Source organism: Bufo bufo, chromosome 1, assembly GCF_905171765.1.
Source record: "Bufo bufo chromosome 1, aBufBuf1.1, whole genome shotgun sequence".
Lineage (NCBI taxonomy): Eukaryota > Metazoa > Chordata > Amphibia > Anura > Bufonidae > Bufo > Bufo bufo.
In genome coordinates, this window is record NC_053389.1 from 815,417,519 (window position 1) to 815,439,937 (window position 22,419).

Here is a 22,419-nt window from a genome sequence, read left to right on the forward strand (position 1 = left end):
CCTATTTGTATATTTTTGGAATGTGGGAGGAAACCCACGCAAACATGGGGAAGACATACAAACGCCATTCAGATGTCCCTGGTTGGATTGGAACCCAGCGCTGCAGCCAATGTGCTGCCCGTAGCTGTAAGTATTTATGGGATGGTGGCCACTGGGGATGCATCCATAATGGCTTATAATTCACCTCTGTCCTTGGAGTCCACCTCACCTTCATACCCCTCCTCTCCCAAACAGTTTCTTAGATGGTGCTTGACATTCTGGAGATCTGAGGTGTCTTGTTACCCAGTAGCATCTAGCTCATATGGACCAAGTGTCAACCATGTAATAACCCTACTGCAGCTAAATAGGAACTCAAAGTGGAAATTAAGCTTTTGTCCAGACATGCAGGCCCACAAAGTCTTACTTTACAGTCTTCACTGAAAGTGTCATGAGATGTCTACAAGTTTTACCTCATGGCAAGCCTGGCACAATAGCTTAGGGCTGGAGGTATGAGAAATCGTGACTGTTAGGTGGATGTTGCCGAGAGGCCCAACTATCCACTTTTCGACTAGTCTTTATGGACTGTGGAAGTATTACTGTATATGTCTGCCCTAAAAATCATTGAGTATCTATTGATTTCGATGGGCATCAGAAGTCCTTGGGAGTCACCTGCCTCTACGAGGTGAATAGGGAGCAGGAGGAGGGACTGTAACCAGTGGTTAACCTTCATTAAAATGTCATGCCAACACCCTCCTCATCCAGGGATTTCACTCTCCTATGACAGCAGCTGAGGCTGACCAGCCATACCTTCCATTACTGGGGTATCTCAGACCACTCCCCCAGTTAGTTATGTGTCAATTAATCTACCAAAGTCTCCTCACCCAATCATCTCCTGAGGTAATCATGCCTGAGGTAAAAGAGTTCATTTTATTAACTTACAGGCAAAGTAGAATACATGTGTCTAGTGATCTGAGCATCTCACTGAAGACGAGGGGATTTTATGGTCCTTCCTGGAGATGTCCTTGAAGGAGTCGCTTGTAACAACCAGTAGGATTACAGCTTCTTCAACCTCAAGCCAGAACATCTGCCCAACTCAGTAGTGAGCACCTAATGGATGAAATGAAGACAAGAACTATAGGATGCGTAGTATTGATGACGTTCTTCTGATTTATAGGACATTCTGTGGCTCGGTGTTGGGTTCGGGTTCGGTGTTGTTTTGGCACGTACTTTATCTATTTTCACAGTATGAGGAACATTTTGATAAGGCCTCATGCACACGAACGTTGTTTTGGTCCGTATACGAGCCGAAGTTTTTGCGGCTTGGATGCGGACCCATTCACTTCAATGGGGCCGCAAAAGATCCGTTGCTCTGTTCCGTGGGCCGGTTTTGCGGACAAGAATAGTCAGTTAAATTAATAGCTGTCCGTGCCGTGTTTTGAGGATCTGTAATTTGCGGACCGCAAAACACACCGGTCGTGTGCATGAGGCCTAATTCTCTAAAAATGGCTCAAGAAGTGTCCAAGAGAATTCAGTCTATAATGAATAGAAGGCCCAGACTACACAGTGGTCTGTGGAATATTGCAAGGCTGAGGTCATACAATGGAAGTTACTTGTGATTTGGCCTGGGCAAATTTTTGATGGTTTTGAGGTCTGTCCGACAATTTTGTTCAATATTGTACTCATGACCTCGTGTCACCACCACATTAATCTTTTTATGACGGAAGTGACCATGCAGCTTGAGCCTAAGGTTCTAGGCTCCAATGTGTGCAAGTTTTCTATCAGCTGTATTATTAACTAGCACAAACATGATCTTAATGGCTCCTCCTTCCCCCTCCCAAAGAAAAGTCTTTTGAGGACCACACATCAGCCTCCCCTCCGTATGCCTATAAGGTCTGACAGCTTCCTACAGTTCTCCATCTTGAAGCTGTCGGCCTTTTCCCTTAATCTCTGGTCTCCATAAAGCCGGGCTAAGTTGGCCAAGTCAGACCTCTGCTGTTTCTCTTTCCAACAACCAGCTTGGACTTGTTCGGCATATTCCTTCTCCACTGCCCTCTCGAGCTCTACCAGTGCCTGGCCTCGATAACGGTTCTGAAAATTCTGGCCAACAAAATACGGAACCCCTCGACTGCTGGTTTCCCTGGGAATTGTTAGACCATAAGAAGATTTGGGATGGAGACTGTAAGATGGAGTGCTGGCTGTCATTTGTGCCACCACTGATACCACCACCAGGATCAGGACTGGTAGGACCTGGATGAAGGCAGAATAAGCTGATTTAGGAGTACCAGCTTCTTCTTCCTCTTCCTGTCTTCTTGGACGTTTTATATTATGTTTTTCCATTTCTTCACGCCATCTTGACTTCTTGGGTTCTTGACCCCTCTTCTCCCACCACTTTGAATTTGTCTGTCCAACGTCTTGTTTCCGTTCCTGCTGGGTCTTGGGTCTTCCTGGCTCTCGTTTGACTTCTTTCTGCCCCTTTGATTGACCACCCTCTTGTTTCTGCTGTTGCCATTGTCTCCTTTCCTGGGAGGTCTCCTCTCTCGGTCTCCGGTCTTGGCCATTGTTTTGTCGCATACTTTCCCTCTGCTGCCACCTTGGCCTGTCTTGCATATCATCCTGTGATGACCACCTCTGCCATGTCCCATCTGGTTCATCTCTTCTGGTTGATCTTGGTGTCTCTCTTGGACGACCGCTGAAGGCATAAGCAGCGCGGGCAGGAAAGTGACCCCTGAAAAATAGATCGAAGATCTCATCTGTTGTCAGGTCCTGGTCAGAAGGAGCTTGAGCTTGGCCTTGGGAGTCGTCATAAGCTTTTCTCTTTGTCGGATCACTGAGAACTGCAAATGCTTTCCCAATAACCTATAGAAAAAATAGCATAAAATCCAATGAGTAAAGAGATAAGCCACAAATATAGAAACAATGGAGGAAAGTGTCTCAGACTGTTATGGGGGATCTGTGGATGATCTGTGGATGTTATTGGAATCTATGGATGTCATGCTGTTATGGGGGGGGAGGTGGATGATACACTTGTGGGATATCTCTGGATGACAAACTTATGGATGAAACATTGTTATGGGGGATCTCTGGATGACACAATGTTATGGAGGATCTGTGGATGACACTGTTATGGGGGATCTTTGGATGACACATTGTTATGGGGGATCTGCGGCTGACACAACGTTATGGAGGATCTGTGGATGACACACCGTTATGGGGGATCTGTGGATGACATTGTTATAGGGGATCTGTGGATGACACTGTTATGGAGGATCTGCGGATGACACACCGTTATGGGGGATCTGTCGATAACACTGTTATGGTGGATCTGTGGATGACACTGTTATGGGGGATCTTTGGATGACATTGTTATAGGGGATCTGTGGATGACACTGTTATGGGGATCTGTGGATGACACTGTTATGGGGATCTGTGGATGACACTGTTATGGGGATCTGTGGATGACACTGTTATGGGGATCTGTGGATGACTGTTATGGGGGATCTGTGGATGACTGTTATGGGGGATCTGTGGATGACACTTATGGGGGATCTGTGGATGACACTTATGGGGTATCTGTGGATGGCACTGTTATGGGGGATCTGTGGATGACATTGTTATGGGGATCTGTGGATGACATTGTTATGGGGGATCTGTGGATGACACTTTATGGGGGATCTGTGGATGACACACCGTTATGGGGGATCTGTGGATGACATTGTTATGGGGGATCTGTGGATGACACTGTTATGGGGGATCTTTGGATGACATTGTTATGGGGGATCTGTGGATGACACTGTTATGGGGGATCTGTGGATGACACTGTTATGGTGGATCTGTGGATGACACTGTTATGGGGGATCTGTGGATGACACTGTTATGGGGGATCTTTGGATGACACATTGTTATGGGGGATCTGCGGCTGACACAACGTTATGGAGGATCTGTGGATGACACACCGTTATGGGGGATCTGTGGATAACATTGTTATGGGGGATCTGTGGATGACATTGTTATGGGGGATCTGCGGATGACACACCGTTATGGGGGATCTGTCGATAACACTGTTATGGTGGATCTGTGGATGACACTGTTATGGGGGATCTTTGGATGACATTGTTATAGGGGATCTGTGGATGACACTGTTATGGGGATCTGTGGATGACACTGTTATGGGGATCTGTGGATGACACTGTTATGGGGATCTGTGGATGACTGTTATGGGGGATCTGTGGATGACTGTTATGGGGGATCTGTGGATGACACTTATGGGGGATCTGTGGATGACACTTATGGGGTATCTGTGGATGGCACTGTTATGGGGGATCTGTGGATGACATTGTTATGGGGATCTGTGGATGACATTGTTATGGGGGATCTGTGGATGACACTTTATGGGGGATCTGTGGATGACACACCGTTATGGGGGATCTGTGGATGACATTGTTATGGGGGATCTGTGGATGACACTGTTATGGGGGATCTTTGGATGACATTGTTATGGGGGATCTGTGGATGACACTGTTATGGGGGATCTGTGGATGACACTGTTATGGTGGATCTGTGGATGACACTGTTATGGGGGATCTGTGGATGAAACTGTTATGGGGGATCTGTGGATGACACTGTTATGGGGGATCTGTGGATGGCACTGTTATGGGGGATCTGTGGATGGCACTGTTATGGGGGATCTGTGGATAACATTGTTATGGGGGATCTGTGGATGACATTGTTATGGGGGATCTGCGGATGACACAACATTATGGAGGATCTGTGGATGACACACCGTTATGGGGGATCTGTGGATGACACTGTTATGGAGGATCTGTGGATGACATTGTTATGGGGGATCTGTGGATGACATTGTTATGGGGAATCTGTGGATGACACTGTTATGGGGGATCTGTGGATGACACTGTTATGGGGGATCTGTGGATGACACTGTTATGGGGGATCTGTGGATGACACTGTTATGGGGGATCTGTGGATGACACATTGTTATGGGGGATCTGTGGATGACACATTGTTATGGGGGATCTGTGGATGACACATTGTTATGGGGGATCTGTGGATGACACATTGTTATGGGGGATCTGTGGATGACACATTGTTATGGGGGATCTGTGGATGACACATTGTTATGGGGGATCTGTGGATGACACACCGTTATGGGGGATCTGTGGATGACACTGTTATGGGGGATCTGTAGATGACATTGTTATGGGGGATCTGTGGATGACACACCGTTATGGGGGATCTGTGGATGACATTGTTATGGGGGATCTGTGGATGACACTGTAATGGGGGATCTGTGGATGACAATGTTATGGGGAATCTGTGGATGACACTGTAATGGAGGATCTATGGATGACACTGTTATGGGGATCTGTGGATGACACTGTTATTGGGGATCTGTGGATGACACATTGTTATAGGGGATCTGTGGATGACACTTTATGGGGGATCTGTGGATGACATTGTTATAGGGGATCTGTGGATGACACACCGTTATAGGGGATCTGTGGATGACATTGTTATGGGGGATCTGTGGATGACATTGTTATGGGGAATCTGTGGATGACACTGTTATGGGGGATCTTTGGATGACATTGTTATGGGGGATCTGTGGATGACACTGTTATGGGGGATCTGTGGATGACACTGTTATGGGGGATCTGTGGAAGGCACTGTTATGGGGGATCTGTGGATGGCACTGTTATGGGGGATCTGTGGAGGGCACTGTTATGGGGGATCTGTGGATGGCACTGTTATGGGGGATCTGTGGATGGCACTTTTATGGGGGATTTGCGGATGGCACTTTTATGGGGGATTTGCGGATGACATTGTTATGGGGGATCTGCGGATTACACAACGTTATGGAAGATCTGTGGATGACACACTGTTATGGGGGATCTGTGGATGACACACTGTTATGGGGGATCTGTGGATGACACTTATGGGGGATCTGTGGATGGCACTGTTATGGGGGATCTGTGGATGACATTGTTATGGGGGATTTGCGGATGACACAACGTTATGGAGGACCTGAGGATGACACTGTTATGGAGGATCTGTGGATGACACATCGTTATGTGGGATCTGTAGATGACATTGTTATATCGGATCTGTGGATGACACTGTTATGGAGGATCTGTGGATGACACTGTTATGGAGAATCTGTGGGTGACACTGTTATTGGGGATCTGTGGATGACATATTGTTATGGGGGATCTGTGTATGACACTTTATGGGGGATCTGTGGATGACATTGTTAGGGGGGATCTGTGGATGACACTGTTATGGAGGATCTGTGGATGACACACCGTTATGTGGGATCTGGGGATGACACTGTTATGGAGGATCTGTGGTTGACACTGTTATGGGGAATCTGTGGATGACACTGTTATGGGGGATCTTTGGATTACACTCTTATGGGGGATCTGTGGATGACACATTGTTATGTGGGATCTGTGGATGACACTTTATGGGGGATCTGTGGATGACATTGTTATGGGGGTTCTGTGGATGACACACCATTATAGGGGATCTGTGGATGACATTGTTATGGGGGATCTGTGGATGACACACCGTAATCGAGATCTGTGGATGACATTGTTATGGGGATCTGTGGATGACATTGTTATGGGAGATCTGTGGATGACATTGTTATGGGGGATCTGTGGATGACACACTGTTATGGGGGATCTGTGGATGACACTGTTATGGGGGGTCTGTGGATGACACTGTTATGGGGGGTCTGTGGATGACACTGTTATGGGGGATCTGTGGATGACACTGTTATGGGGGATCTGTGGATGACACACTGTTATGGGGGATCTGTGGATGACACACTGTTATGGGGGATCTGTGGATGACATTTATGGGGGATCTGTGGATGGCACTGTTTTGGGGGATCTGTGGATGACATTGTTATGGGGGATTTGCGGATGACACAACGTTATGGAGGATCTGTGGGTGACACTGTTATGGAGGATCTGTGGATGACACACCGTTATGTGGGATCTGTGGATGACATTGTTATATCGGATCTGTGGATGACACTGTTACGGAGGATCTGTGGATGACACTGTTATGGGGAATCTGTGGATGACACTGTTATTGGGGATCTGTGGATGACACTGTTATTGGGGATCTGTGGATGACACTCTTAAGGGGGATCTGTGTATGACACTTTATGGGGGATCTGTGGATGACATTGTTATAGGGGATCTGTGGATGACACACTGTTAGGGGGTATCTGTGGATGACACACTGTTAGGGGGGATCTGTGGATGACACACCGTTATGTGGGATCTGGGGATGACACTGTTATGGAGGATCTGTGGTTGACACTGTTATGGGGAATCTGTGGATGACACTGTTATGGGGAATCTGTGGATGACACTGTTATGGGGAATCTGTGGATGACACTCTTATGGGGGATCTGTGGATGACACATTGTTATGGGGGATCTGTGGATTACACTTTATGGGGGATCTGTGGATGACATTGTTATGGGGGATCTGTGGATGACACACCGTAATCGGCATTTGTGGATGACATTGTTATGGGGATCTGTGGATGACACTGTTATGGGGAATCTGTGGATGACACTGTTATGGGGAATCTGTGGATGACACTCTTATGGGGGATCTGTGGATGACACATTGTTATGGGGGATCTGTGGATTACACTTTATGGGGGATCTGTGGATGACATTGTTATGGGGGATCTGTGGATGACACACCGTAATCGGCATTTGTGGATGACACTGTTATGGAGGATCTGTGGATGACACACATTGTTATGTGGGATCTGTGGATGACATTGTTATATCGGATCTGTGGATGACACTGTTATGGAGGATCTGTGGATGACACTTATTGGGGATCTGTGGATGACACTTATTGGGGATCTGTGGATGACACTGTTATTGGGGATCTGTGGATGACACTCTTAAGGGGGATCTGTGAATGACATATTGTTATAGGGGATCTGTGTATGACACTTTATGGGGGATCTGTGGATGACATTGTTATGGGGGATCTGTGGATGACACACTGTTAGGGGGTATCTGTGGATTACACACTGTTAGGGGGGTATCTGTGGATGACACACCGTTATGTGGGATCTGGGGATGACACTGTTATGGGGAATCTGTGGATGACACTGTTATGGGGGATCTTTGGATTACACTCTTATGGGGGATCTGTGGATGACACATTGTTATGGGGGATCTGTGGATGACATTGTTATGGGGGTTCTGTGGATGACACCATTATGGGGGATCTGTGGATGACATTGTTATGGGGGATCTGTGGATGACACACCGTAATCGGGATTTGTGGATGACATTGTTATGGGGATCTGTGGATGACACTGTTATGGGAGATCTGTGGATGACATTGTTATGGGGGATCTGTGTATGACACTGTTATGGGGGATCTGTGGATGACACTGTTATGTGGGATCTGTGGATGACACTTATGGGGGATCTGTGGATGACACACTGTTATGGGGGATCTGTGGATGACACTTATGGGGGATCTGTGGATGGCACTGTTATGGGGGATCTGTGGATGACATTGTTATGGGGGATCTGCGGATGACACAACGTTATGGGGGATCTGTGGATGACACTGTTATAGGGGATCTGTGGATGACATTGTTATAGGGGATCTGTGGATGACTCTGTTATGGAGGATCTGGGGATGACACTGTTATGGGGGATCTGTGGATGACACTGTTATGGGGGATCTGTGGATGACACTGTTATGGGGGATCTGTGGATGACACTGTTATGGGGGGTCTGTGGATGACACATTGTTATGGGGGATCTGTGGATGACACTTTATGGGAGATCTGTGGATGACATTGTTATGGGGGTTCTGTGGATGACACACCGTTATGGGGGATATGTTGATGACATTGTTATGGGGGATCTGTTGATGACATTGTTATGGGGGATCTGTGGATGACACACCGTTATGGGGGATCTGTGGATGACACTGTTATGGGGGATCTGTGGATGACACATTGTTATGGGGGATCTGTGGATGACACATTGTTATGGGGGATCTGTGGATGACACTTATGGGGGATCTGTGGATGGCACTGTTATGGGGGATCTGTGGATGACATTGTTATGGGGGATCTGCGGATGACACAACGTTATGGAGGATCTGTGGATGACACTGTTATAGGGGATCTGTGTATGACTCTGTTATGGAGGATCTGGGGATGACACTGTTATGGGGGATCTGTGGATGACACTGTTATGGGGGATCTGTGGATGACACTGTTATGGGGAATCTGTGGATGACACTGTTATGGGGGGTCTGTGGATGACACATTGTTATGGGGGATCTGTGGATGACACTTTATGGGGGATCTGTGGATGACATTGTTATGGGGGTTCTGTGGATGACACACCGTTATGGGGTATATGTTGATGACATTGTTATGGGGGATCTGTTGATGACATTGTTATGGGGGATCTGTGGATGACACACCGTTATGGGGGATCTGTGGATGACACTGTTATGGGGGATCTGTGGATGACACATTGTTATGGGGGATCTGTGGATGACACATTGTTATGGGGGATCTGTGGATGACATTGTTATGGGGGATCTGTGAATGACACACCGTTATGGGAGATCTGTGGATGACATTGTTATGGGGGATCTGTGGATGACACGGTTATGGGAGATCTGTGGATGACATTGTTATGGGGGATCTGTGGATGACACTGTTATGTGGGATCTGTGGATGACACTGTTATGTGGGATCTGTGGATGACACTGTTATGTGGGATCTGTGGATGACACTGTTATGTGGGATCTGTGGATGGCACTGTTTTTGGGGATCTGTGGATGACATTGTTATGGGGGATCTGTGGATGACACTTATGGGGGATCTGTGGATGACACTGTTATGTGGGATCTGGGGATGACACTGTGATGGGGGATCTGTGGATGACACTGTTATGGGGGATCTGTGGATGACACTGTTATGGGGGGTCTGTGGATGACACTGTTATGGGGGATCTGTGGATGACACATTGTTATGGGGGATCTGTGGATGACACTTTATGGGGGATCTGTGGATGACATTGTTATGGGGGTTCTGTGGATGACACACCGTTATGGGGGATCTGTGGATGACATTGTTATGGGGGATCTGTGGATGACACACCGTTATGGGGGATCTGTGGATGACACTGTTATGGGGGATCTGTGGATGACACATTGTTATGGGGGATCTGTGGATGACACATTGTTATGGGGGATCTGTGGATGACATTGTTATGGGGGATCTGTGGATGACACACCGTTATGGGAGATCTGTGGATGACATTGTTATGGGGGATCTGTGGATGACATTGTTATGGGGGATCTGTGGATGACACACCGTTATGGGAGATCTGTGGATGACATTGTTATGGGGGATCTGTGGATGACACTGTTATGGGAGATCTGTGGATGACATTGTTATGGGGGATCTGTGGATGACACTGTTATGGGGGATCTGTGGATGACACTGTTATGTGGGATCTGTGGATGACACTGTTATGTGGGATCTGTGGATGACACTGTTATGTGGGATCTGTGGATGGCACTGTTTTGGGGGATCTGTGGATGACATTGTTATGGGGGATCTGTGGATGACACTTATGGGGGATCTGTGGATGACACTGTTATGTGGGATCTGTGGATGACACTGTTATGGGGGATTTGCGGATGACATTGTTATGGGGGATCTGCGGATGACACAACGTTATGGAAGATCTGTGGATGACACACTGTAATGGGGGATCTGTGGATGACACACTGTTATGGGGGATCTGTGGATGACACACTGTTATGGGGGATCTGTGGATGGCACTGTTATGGGGGATCTGTGGATGACATTGTTATGGGGGATTTGCGGATGACAACGTTATGGAGGATCTGTGGATGACACTGTTATGGAGGATCTGTGGATGACACACCGTTATGTGGGATCTGTGGATGACATTGTTATATCGGATCTGTGGATGACACTGTTATGGAGGATCTGTGGATGACACTGTTATGGGGAATCTGTGGGTGACACTGTTATTGGGGATCTGTGGATGACACTGTAAGGGGGGATCTGTGGATGACACTGTAAGGGGGGATCTGTGGATGACACTGTAAGGGGGGATCTGTGGATGACACTGTAAGGGGGGATCTGTGGATGACACATTATTAATGGGGATCTGTGGATGACACTTTATGGGGGATCTGTGGATGACATTGTTATGGGGGATCTGTGGATGACACACCGTTATGGGAGATCTGTGGATGACATTGTTATGGGGGATCTGTGGATGACACTGTTATGGGGGATCTGTGGATGACACTGTTATGGGGGATCTGTGGATGACACTGTTATGGGGGATCTGTGGGTGACACACCATTATGGGGGATCTGTGGGTGACACACTGTTATGGGGGATCTGTGGATGACATTGTTATTGGGGATCTGTGGACTACATTGTTATGGGGATCTGTGGATGACATTGTTATGGGGGATCTGTGGATGACACACCGTTATGGGGATCTGTGGATGACATTGTTATGGGGGATCTGTGGATGACATTGTTATGGGGGATCTGCGGATGACATTGTTATGGGGGATCTGCGGATGACACACCGTTATTGGGGATCTGTGGATGACACGGTTATGGGGGATCTGTGGGTGACACACTGTTATGGAGGGTCTTTGGATGCCCAACCTCTTCTTGGTCTCATGGACTTTTCCTTTGAGGTATGGTATCAGCCTTGGTTCCGTCCATCAACCCTTTACTGTATGAATAGATGGACACCAGCAAGGAGACCGACCCGAGGAGACCCAGGGCCCAGGCCTTGAATAATTCCCTTCTGTCAAGTTCTGTCCATTGATTTCTTGGTTATATCTATTTCTGGGAGAGCCAGGAGACAACCATCATGAGCCCCATTGCAGTGGGTTCTCACCCAGCTTTTCCAGGCTCCAGAAATGCAATTCTGTACATTTGTTGTACAATTCTGGATGAGACATTTTCCCTACAAAGCAGATTTACTATTCACTCTTCCTGAAAAGCACGGTGAGGTCCACTTTAGGACATTATTGGTTGTCTCTAGGGAATCATCCAGTAAATGGCCAGTTGTTGTTAACTCCTTTAACATGTAGACCACCAGTGAAGCTGACACTAATCCTTTACTATCCTAGAACTCCAGGGATGCGAATATTAACACCTTTACTACCCTACATTAACTCCTTAAAGGGGTTATCCAGCCCATAATATTGATGACCTATCCTCAGGATTAACCCCGTAACTGCCCTAGACCACCAGGGATTTTCTCATTGACTATGTCAATACTTAGATCACAAGGAAAGCTCACATCGACTTCTTATCTGGCCTGGGCCACCAGGGATGCTTACATTAACTCCATCGATGCCTTATGCCTCCAAGGATTTTGACATTGGCCATTTCAGTACAATAGACCACCAGTGATGAGGCTTTGACTATGTCATTACCTAGCCCACCAGGGAAGCAGGCATCTGGCAATGACACCTTCACTGTCCTAGACCACAAGAGATGCCTATATTAAGCCCCACAATGCCCTATACCACCAGTGGGTTTAATATTGACACCTTCAGTGCCAAAATCATGAACACCAGGGATGTTAGCATTGACTCCTTCAGTACGTAGACCACCAGGGAAGCTGTCATTCACCCAATATGTACTCTGGATCAGGGTTCCTCAACTCCAGTCCTCGGGGCCCACCTACAGGTCAGGTTTTCAGGATTTCCTTAGTATTGAGCAGGTGATATAATTAGTGTCAGTGCGTCAGGACTTACCACAGGTATTCATTCTGTGGGATATTCTCAGATCGTGACCGGTAAGTGGGCCCTGAGGACTGGAGTTGAGGAACACTTCTCTAGATGATGATTATGTTTGCATTAACCCGTTATCTACCCTATGTCTCAGGTGTATTAGATAATATAAAGTCTTTTTTGGTAGTAATGGTTGCAAACTTAGTTGTGGCCCCGCTGCAAACTATGGGTGGAGCACATATGGCAGCTATATTGGTTGTCACCCAGCTTTCCTAGAATCAGAAGTAACACACACACATATGTCATAAACCACCCCCCAACCTTTTACATTGGCTCACCATCCCTGTTCACCTTGAAGGCCTCTGTAGCTCCTGCGGAGCTGTTCTTGTCTGGGTGATATCTCAGCGCCAGTTTCCGATACGACTTTCGGATCACTTCAGTATTGGCGTCCCTCCTGACTCCAAGAACTCGGTAAAAATCCTCCTGGTCGTCAAAGCCTTGTATTACCCTTTCCTCTTCTTCCTCTTCATCCTCCTCATCATCCTCCTCTTCATCTTCATCATCCTCCTCCTCCTCTTCCACTTGCCATGCCGGCCTACCACAGTTCCCACAACCCGCACAGTGGTTCTGATGGGCCCAGAAGTCACGTTGCTCATAGTGACCATGTGTTGGTCCACCATGACCTCCATCGGCTTCGAAATAACCTCCTCGTATGGCCTGTATGAGGCCGGCCGCCGTGCGCGTAGGGTACAGGCTTTGGGCTTGATATAGGTAATTTAGAGCGTCCCCCGTTCTCTCGCACTGGAGGCGAACCCGTGCGATCTTTATCAGCATCTCAGCTCTCTGTCGCTCCATCTCAAAACGCCGTTGCCTCTGACTACCGCCAAGAAAATTCTTATGTCATCCAAAAAAAAAATCTAATTTATTTTAAATTTTCTCTATCAAGAGTCTTTCCGTATATCATTAGCAAGGTTTAAAAAAATCATCTAAAAAATTTGAAATAAAATAAAAATTAAAACTAAATTAAATTAAAAACAAAAATTTCAAAGTGAATTTTCTCACATTTCCAAGAGTTTTTGCGAATGATTAATTTTTCCAAAAACAAAACCCTACTTTTTCTCCACAATATGTAGAAAAAGGAATGCGAATTTCCGGAAACGTAAAAAAGAAAAATGACGTATTTTTTTATTTTTTGTTTTCCCCAGTGATACGATGACACGGGGCGTCAGGATGGAGGGAACAGACCATGGTCTTGGATGTAGACGGAGGTGTTACGGCTGTCATTGAAACGTATCAGGATGCAGGGTGTCGGCAGCTGCTCGTGAATACGGATGCGACTCTTGGGATTGTAGCGCCCTGTGCGGATTCTTACGTGTTTTCTCTGCTGGTGATTCCAGGCCAGATCGTGCGAAAATACAATATTGCAGATGTCAGGATCCTGAGCGTCCAGCGAGCCGGAGATTACGGCAGCATCCGGAGGACGGGATGGTTATTACACAGCATCTATATCGCTCCCCGTCACCTGCAGAAATGACAGTAATCCCAGGATCCCCTCTCCTGCATGGATTAATTAGCCAGAGCCCTGGAGCGAGGCATCGTATGTCGCTGGCCTCCTTTCACGCCCCATCCCCCACTAGTCCTATAAAAAGCCTTGGAGAGAGGCTACAGACAGCAGCAGCTGATCCTCAGCAACCCTCTCTGCTTCCTTCCTGCAGCCCGGGGGATGATGGGAAATGTAGTTCTCACAGCTGCCTTAGGATAGCGTTGAGGTCACATTTCATCTTCTGCAGAATCAAGAAGATGTAGGGTTAATAAGTATTTTTAGGATTTTGATTAAAGCTTTGTATTTTATTAAAACAAATCTGCAAATATACTCAAATAATAGTAATAGTACCAGACATACTGCCTATATAATAGTACCAGCCATACTGCCCATATAATAGTACCAGCCATACTGCCCATATAATAGTACCAGACATACTGCCATATAATAGTACCAGACATACTGCCATATAATAGTACCAGACATACTGCCCATATAATAGTACCAGACATACTGCCCATATAATAGTACCAGACATACTGCCATATAATAGTACCAGACATACTGCCATATAATAGTACCAGACATACTGCCATATAATAGTACCAGACATACTGCCATATAATAGTACCAGACATACTGCCATATAATAGTACCAGACATACTGCCCATATAATAGTACCAGACATACTGCCCATATAATAGTACCAGACATACTGCCATATAATAGTACCAGACATACTGCCATCGAATAGTACCAGCCATACTGCCCATATAATAGTACCAGCCCTACTGCCATATAATAGTGCCAGACATACTGCCATATAATAGTACCAGACATACTGCCATATAATAGTACCAGCCATGCTGCCCTTATAATAGTTCCAGACATACTGCCATATAATAGTACCAGACATACTGCCATATAATAGTACCAGACATACTGCCATATAATAGTACCAGCCATACTGCCATATAATAGTACCAGCCATACTGCCCATATAATAGTACCAGACATACTGCCATATAATAGTACCAGACATACTGCCATATAATAGTACCAGACATACTGCCATATAATAGTACCAGCCATACTGCCCATATAATAGTTCCAGACATACTGCCATATAATAGTACCAGACATACTGCCATATAATAGTACCAGACATACTGCCATATAATAGTACCAGTCATATTGCCCATATAATAGTACCAGACATACTGCCATATAATAGCACCAGACATACTGCCCATATAATAGTACCAGACATACTGCCATATAATAGTACCAGCCATACTGCCCATATAATAGTACCAGACATACTGCCATATAATAGTACCAGACATACTGCCATATAATAGTACCAGCCATGCTGCCCTTATAATAGTTCCAGACATACTGCCATATAATAGTACCAGACATACTGCCATATAATAGTACCAGACATACTGCCATATAATAGTACCAGCCATACTGCCATATAATAGTACCAGCCATACTGCCCATATAATAGTACCAGACATACTGCCATATAATAGTACCAGACATACTGCCATATAATAGTACCAGACATACTGCCATATAATAGTACCAGCCATACTGCCCATATAATAGTACCAGACATACTGCCATATAATAGCACCAGACATACTGCCCATATAATAGTACCAGACATACTGCCATATAATAGTACCAGCCATACTGCCCATATAATAGTACCAGACATACTGCCATATAATAGTACCAGACATACTGCCATATAATAGTACCAGCCATGCTGCCCTTATAATAGTTCCAGACATACTGCCATATAATAGTACCAGACATACTGCCATATAATAGTACCAGACATACTGCCATATAATAGTACCAGCCATACTGCCATATAATAGTACCAGCCATACTGCCCATATAATAGTACCAGACATACTGCCATATAATAGTACCAGACATACTGCCATATAATAGTACCAGACATACTGCCATATAATAGTACCAGACATACTGCCCATATAATAGTACCAGCCATACTGCCCATATAATAGTTCCAGACATACTGCCATATAATAGTACCAGACATACTGCCATATAATAGTACCAGACATACTGCCATATAATAGTACCAGTCATATTGCCCATATAATAGTACCAGACATACTGCCATATAATAGCACCAGACATACTGCCCATATAATAGTACCAGACATACTGCCATATAATAGTACCAGCCATACTGCCCATATAATAGTACCAGACATACTGCCATATAATAGTACCAGACATACTGCCATATAATAGTACCAGACATACTGCCCATATAATAGTACCAGACATACTGCCATATAATAGTACCAGACATACTGCCATATAATAGTACCAGCCATACTGCCCATATAATAGTACCAGACATACTGCCATATAATAGTACCAGCCATACTGCCCATATAATAGTACCAGACATACTGCCATATAATAGTACCAGCCATGCTGCCCATATAATAGTACCAGCCATACTGCCATATAATAGTGCCAGACATACTGCCATATAATATTACCAGCCATATAATAGTACCAGCCATACTGCCATATAATAGTACCAGCCATACTGCCATATAATATTACCAGCCATGCTGCCCATATACTAGTACCAGACATGCTGCCCTTATAATAGTTCCAGACATACTGCCATATAATAGTACCAGACATACTGCCCATATAATAGTACCAGCCATACTGCCATATAATATTACCAGCCATGCTGCCCTTATAATAGTACCAGCCATGCTGCCCTTATAATAGTACCAGACATACTGCCATATAATAGTACCAGACATACTGCCCATATAATAGTACCAGACATACTGCCATATAATAGTACCAGCCATACTGTCATATAATAGTACCAGCCATACTGTCATATAATAGTACCAGCCATACTGTCATATACTAGTACCAGCCATACTGCCATATAATAGTACCAGCCATACTGCCATATAATAGTACCAGCCATACTGCCCATATAATAGTACCAGACATACTGCCATATAATAGTACCAGCCATACTGCCATATAATAGTACCAGCCATACTGCCCATATAATAGTACCAGACATACTGCCATATAATAGTACCAGCCATGCTGCCCATATAATAATACCAGCCATACTGCCATATAATAGTACCAGCCATATAATAGTACCAGCCATACTGCCATATAATAGTACCAGACATGCTGCCCATAAAATAGTTGCAGACATACTGCTATATAATAGTACCAGCCATACTGCCATATAATATTACCAGCCATGCTGCCCATATACTAGTACCAGACATACTGCCCATATAATAGTACCAGCCATACTGCCATATAATATTACCAGCCATACTGCCATATAATAGTACCAGCCATACTGCCATATAATAGTACCAGACATACTGCCCATATAATAGTACCAGCCATGCTGCCCATATACTAGTACCAGACATACTACCCATATACTAGTACCAGCCATACTGCCCATATAATAGTACCAGCCATACTGCCATATAATAATACCAGCCATGCTGCCCTTATAATAGTTCCAGACATACTGCCATATAATAGTACCAGACATAATGCCATATAATATTACCAGCCATACTGCCCTTATAATAGTACCAGACATACTGCCATATAATAGTACCAGCCATACTGCCATATAATAGTACCAGCCATACTGCCATATAATAGTACCAGCCATACTGCCATATAATAGTACCAGCCATACTGCCCATATAATAGTACCAGACATACTGCCATATAATAGTACCAGCCATATAATAGTACCAGACATACTGCCATATAATAGTACCAGCCATACTGCCCATATAATAGTACCAGACATACTGCCATATAATAGTGCCAGACATACTGCCATATAATAGTACCAGCCATACTGCCCATATAATAGTACCAGCCATACTGCCATATAATAGTACCAGACATACTGCCCATATAATAGTACCAGACATACTGTCATATAATAGTACCAGACATACTGTCATATAATAGTACCAGCCATATAATAGTACCAGACATACTGCCCATATAATAGTACCAGACATACTGCCATATAATAGTACCAGACATACTGCCATATAATAGTACCAGCCATGCTGCCCTTATAATAGTTCCAGACATACTGCCATATAATAGTACCAGACATACTGCCATATAATAGTACCAGACATACTGCCATATAATAGTACCAGCCATACTGCCATATAATAGTACCAGCCATACTGCCCATATAATAGTACCAGACATACTGCCATATAATAGTACCAGACATACTGCCCATATAATAGTACCAGACATACTGCCATATAATAGTACCAGACATACTGCCATATAATAGTACCAGCCATACTGCCATATAATAGTACCAGCCATACTGCCCATATAATAGTACCAGACATACTGCCATATAATAGTACCAGACATACTGCCCATATAATAGTACCAGACATACTGCCATATAATAGTACCAGACATACTGCCATATAATAGTACCAGACATACTGCCATATAATAGTACCAGACATACTGCCATATAATAGTACCAGACATACTGCCCATATAATAGTACCAGACATACTGCCCATATAATAGTACCAGCCATACTGCCCATATAATAGTACCAGACATACTGCTATATAATAGTACCAGACATACTGCCCATATAATAGTACCAGACATACTGCCATATAATAGTACCAGCCATACTGCCATATAATAGTACCAGACATACTGCCCATATAATAGTACCAGACATACTGCCCATATAATAGTACCAGCCATACTGCCATATAATAGTACCAGCCATACTGCCATATAATAGTACTAGACATACTGCCATATAATAGTACCAGACATACTGCCATATAATAGTACCAGACATACTGCCATATAATAGTACCAGACATACTGCCATATAATAGTACCAGCCATACTGCCCATATAATAGTACCAGACATACTGCCCATATAATAGTACCAGACATACTGCTATATAATAGTACCAGACATACTGCCCATATAATAGTACCAGACATACTGCCATATAATAGTACCAGACATACTGCCATATAATAGTACCAGCCATACTGCCCATATAATAGTACCAGCCATACTGCCATATAATAGTACCAGCCATGCTGCCATATAATAGTGCCAGACATACTGCCATATAATAGTACCAGACATACTGCCATATAATAGTACCAGCCATACTGCCCATATAATAGTACCAGCCATACTGCCCATATAATAGTACCAGCCATACTGCCATATAATAGTACCAGACATACTGCCATCGAATAGTACCAGACTTACTGCCATATAATAGTACCAGCCATGCTGCCCTTATAATAGTTCCAGACATACTGCCATATAATAGTACCAGCCATACTGCCATATAATAGTACCAGACATACTGCCATATAATAGTACCAGCCATACTGCCCATATAATAGTACCAGTCATACTGCCCATATAATAGTACCAGACATACTGCCATATAATAGCACCAGACATACTGCCCATATAATAGTACCAGACATACTGCCATATAATAGTACCAGCCATACTGCCATATAATAGTACCAGCCATACTGCCCATATAATAGTACCAGACATACTGCTATATAATAGTACCAGACATACTGCTATATAATAGTACCAGACATACTGCTATGTAATAGTACCAGACATACTGCCATATAATAGTACCAGACATACTGCCATATAATAGTACCAGCCATACTGCCCATATAATAGTACCAGCCATACTGCCATATAATAGTACCAGCCATGCTGCCATATAATAGTGCCAGACATACTGCCATATAATAGTACCAGACATACTGCCATATAATAGTACCAGCCATACTGCCCATATAATAGTACCAGCCATACTGCCATATAATAGTACCAGACATACTGCCCATATAATAGTACCAGCCATACTGCCATATAATAGTACCAGCCATACTGCCATATAATAGTACCAGACATACTGCCATCGAATAGTACCAGCCATACTGCCCATATAATAGTACCAGCCCTACTGCCATATAATAGTGCCAGACATACTGCCATATAATAGTACCAGACATACTGCCATATAATAGTACCAGCCATGCTGCCCTTATAATAGTTCCAGACATACTGCCATATAATAGTACCAGACATACTGCCATATAATAGTACCAGACATACTGCCATATAATAGTACCAGCCATACTGCCATATAATAGTACCAGCCATACTGCCCATATAATAGTACCAGACATACTGCCATATAATAGTACCAGACATACTGCCATATAATAGTACCAGACATACTGCCATATAATAGTACCAGCCATACTGCCCATATAATAGTTCCAGACATACTGCCATATAATAGTACCAGACATACTGCCATATAATAGTACCAGACATACTGCCATATAATAGTACCAGTCATATTGCCCATATAATAGTACCAGACATACTACCCATATACTAGTACCAGCCATACTGCCCATATAATAGTACCAGCCATACTGCCATATAATAATACCAGCCATGCTGCCCTTATAATAGTTCCAGACATACTGCCATATAATAGTACCAGCCATACTGCCATATAATAGTACCAGCCATACTGCCCATATAATAGTACCAGCCATGCTGCCATATAATAGTACCAGACATACTGCCATATAATAGTACCAGACATACTGCCCATATAATAGTTCCAGACATACTGCCATATAATAGTACCAGACATACTGCCATATAATAGTACCAGACATACTGCCCATATAATAGTACCAGCCATGCTGCCCATATACTAGTACCAGACATACTACCCATATACTAGTACCAGCCATACTGCCCATATAATAGTACCAGCCATACTGCCATATAATAATACCAGCCATGCTGCCCTTATAATAGTTCCAGACATACTGCCATATAATAGTACCAGACATAATGCCATATAATATTACCAGCCATACTGCCCTTATAATAGTACCAGACATACTGCCATATAATAGTACCAGCCATACTGCCATATAATAGTACCAGCCATACTGCCATATAATAGTACCAGCCATACTGCCATATAATAGTACCAGCCATACTGCCCATATAATAGTACCAGACATACTGCCATATAATAGTACCAGCCATACTGCCATATAATAGTACCAGCCATACTGCCCATATAATAGTACCAGACATACTGCCATATAATAGTGCCAGACATACTGCCCATATAATAGTACCAGACATACTGCCCATATAATAGTACCAGACATACTGTCATATAATAGTACCAGACATACTGTCATATAATAGTACCAGCCATATAATAGTACCAGACATACTGCCATATACACTGCGTGCAGAATTATTAGGCAAATGAGTATTTTGACCACATCATCCTCTTTATGCATGTTTTCTTACTCCAAGCTGTATAGGCTCGAAAGCCTACTACCAATTAAGCATATTAGGTGATGTGCATCTCTGTAATGAGAAGGGGTGTGGTCTAATGACATCAACACCCTATATTAGGTGTGCATAATTATTAGGCAACTTCCTTTCCTTTGGCAAAATGGGTCAAAAGAAGGACTTGACAGGCTCAGAAAAGTCAAAAATAGTGAGATATCTTGCACAGGGATGCAGCACTCTTAAAATTGCAAAGCTTCTGAAGCGTGATCATCGAACAATCAAGCGTTTCATTCAAAATAGTCAACAGGGTCGCAAGAAGCGTGTGGAAAAACCAAGGCGCAAAATAACTGCCCATGAACTGAGAAAAGTCAAGCGTGCAGCTGCCAAGATGCCACTTGCCACCAGTTTGGCCATATTTCAGAGCTGCAACATCACTGGAGTGCCCAAAAGCACAAGGTGTGCAATACTCAGAGACATGGCCAAGGTAAGAAAGGCTGAAAGACGACCACCACTGAACAAGACACACAAGCTGAAACGTCAAGACTGGGCCAAGAAATATCTCAAGACTGATTTTTCTAA

At 44.2% G+C, this 22,419-nt stretch overlaps 1 protein-coding gene across 1 annotated transcript; it reads right to left on the reverse strand.

Annotated features, from left to right (window-relative positions):
• Positions 1 to 1,413: 1,413 nt before the first annotated feature.
• Positions 1,414 to 14,506, reverse strand: LOC120986613 (dnaJ homolog subfamily C member 18-like). The gene is made up of 2 exons (XM_040415271.1): positions 13,167 to 14,506; positions 1,414 to 2,835 (listed from the first exon to the last, which is right to left on the reverse strand). The coding sequence occupies exons 1-2, from the start codon at positions 13,668 to 13,670 to the stop codon at positions 1,843 to 1,845; spliced, it is 1,497 nt and encodes a 498-aa protein (XP_040271205.1). The 5' UTR covers positions 13,671 to 14,506; the 3' UTR covers positions 1,414 to 1,842.
• Between the last annotated feature and the right edge of the window lie 7,913 nt (positions 14,507 to 22,419).

Bases quoted from the DNA above. Each gene is read 5' to 3' on its own strand.
- LOC120986613 (XM_040415271.1), bottom strand. From the start codon at position 13,670: ATGGAGCGACAGAGAGCTGAGATGCTGATAAAGATCGCACGGGTTCGC. The intron at 2,836-13,166 runs GTGAACAGGGAT...TTTTTTCTATAG, and splicing joins GAGCTACAGAGGCCTTCAAG to GTTATTGGGAAAGCATTTGC.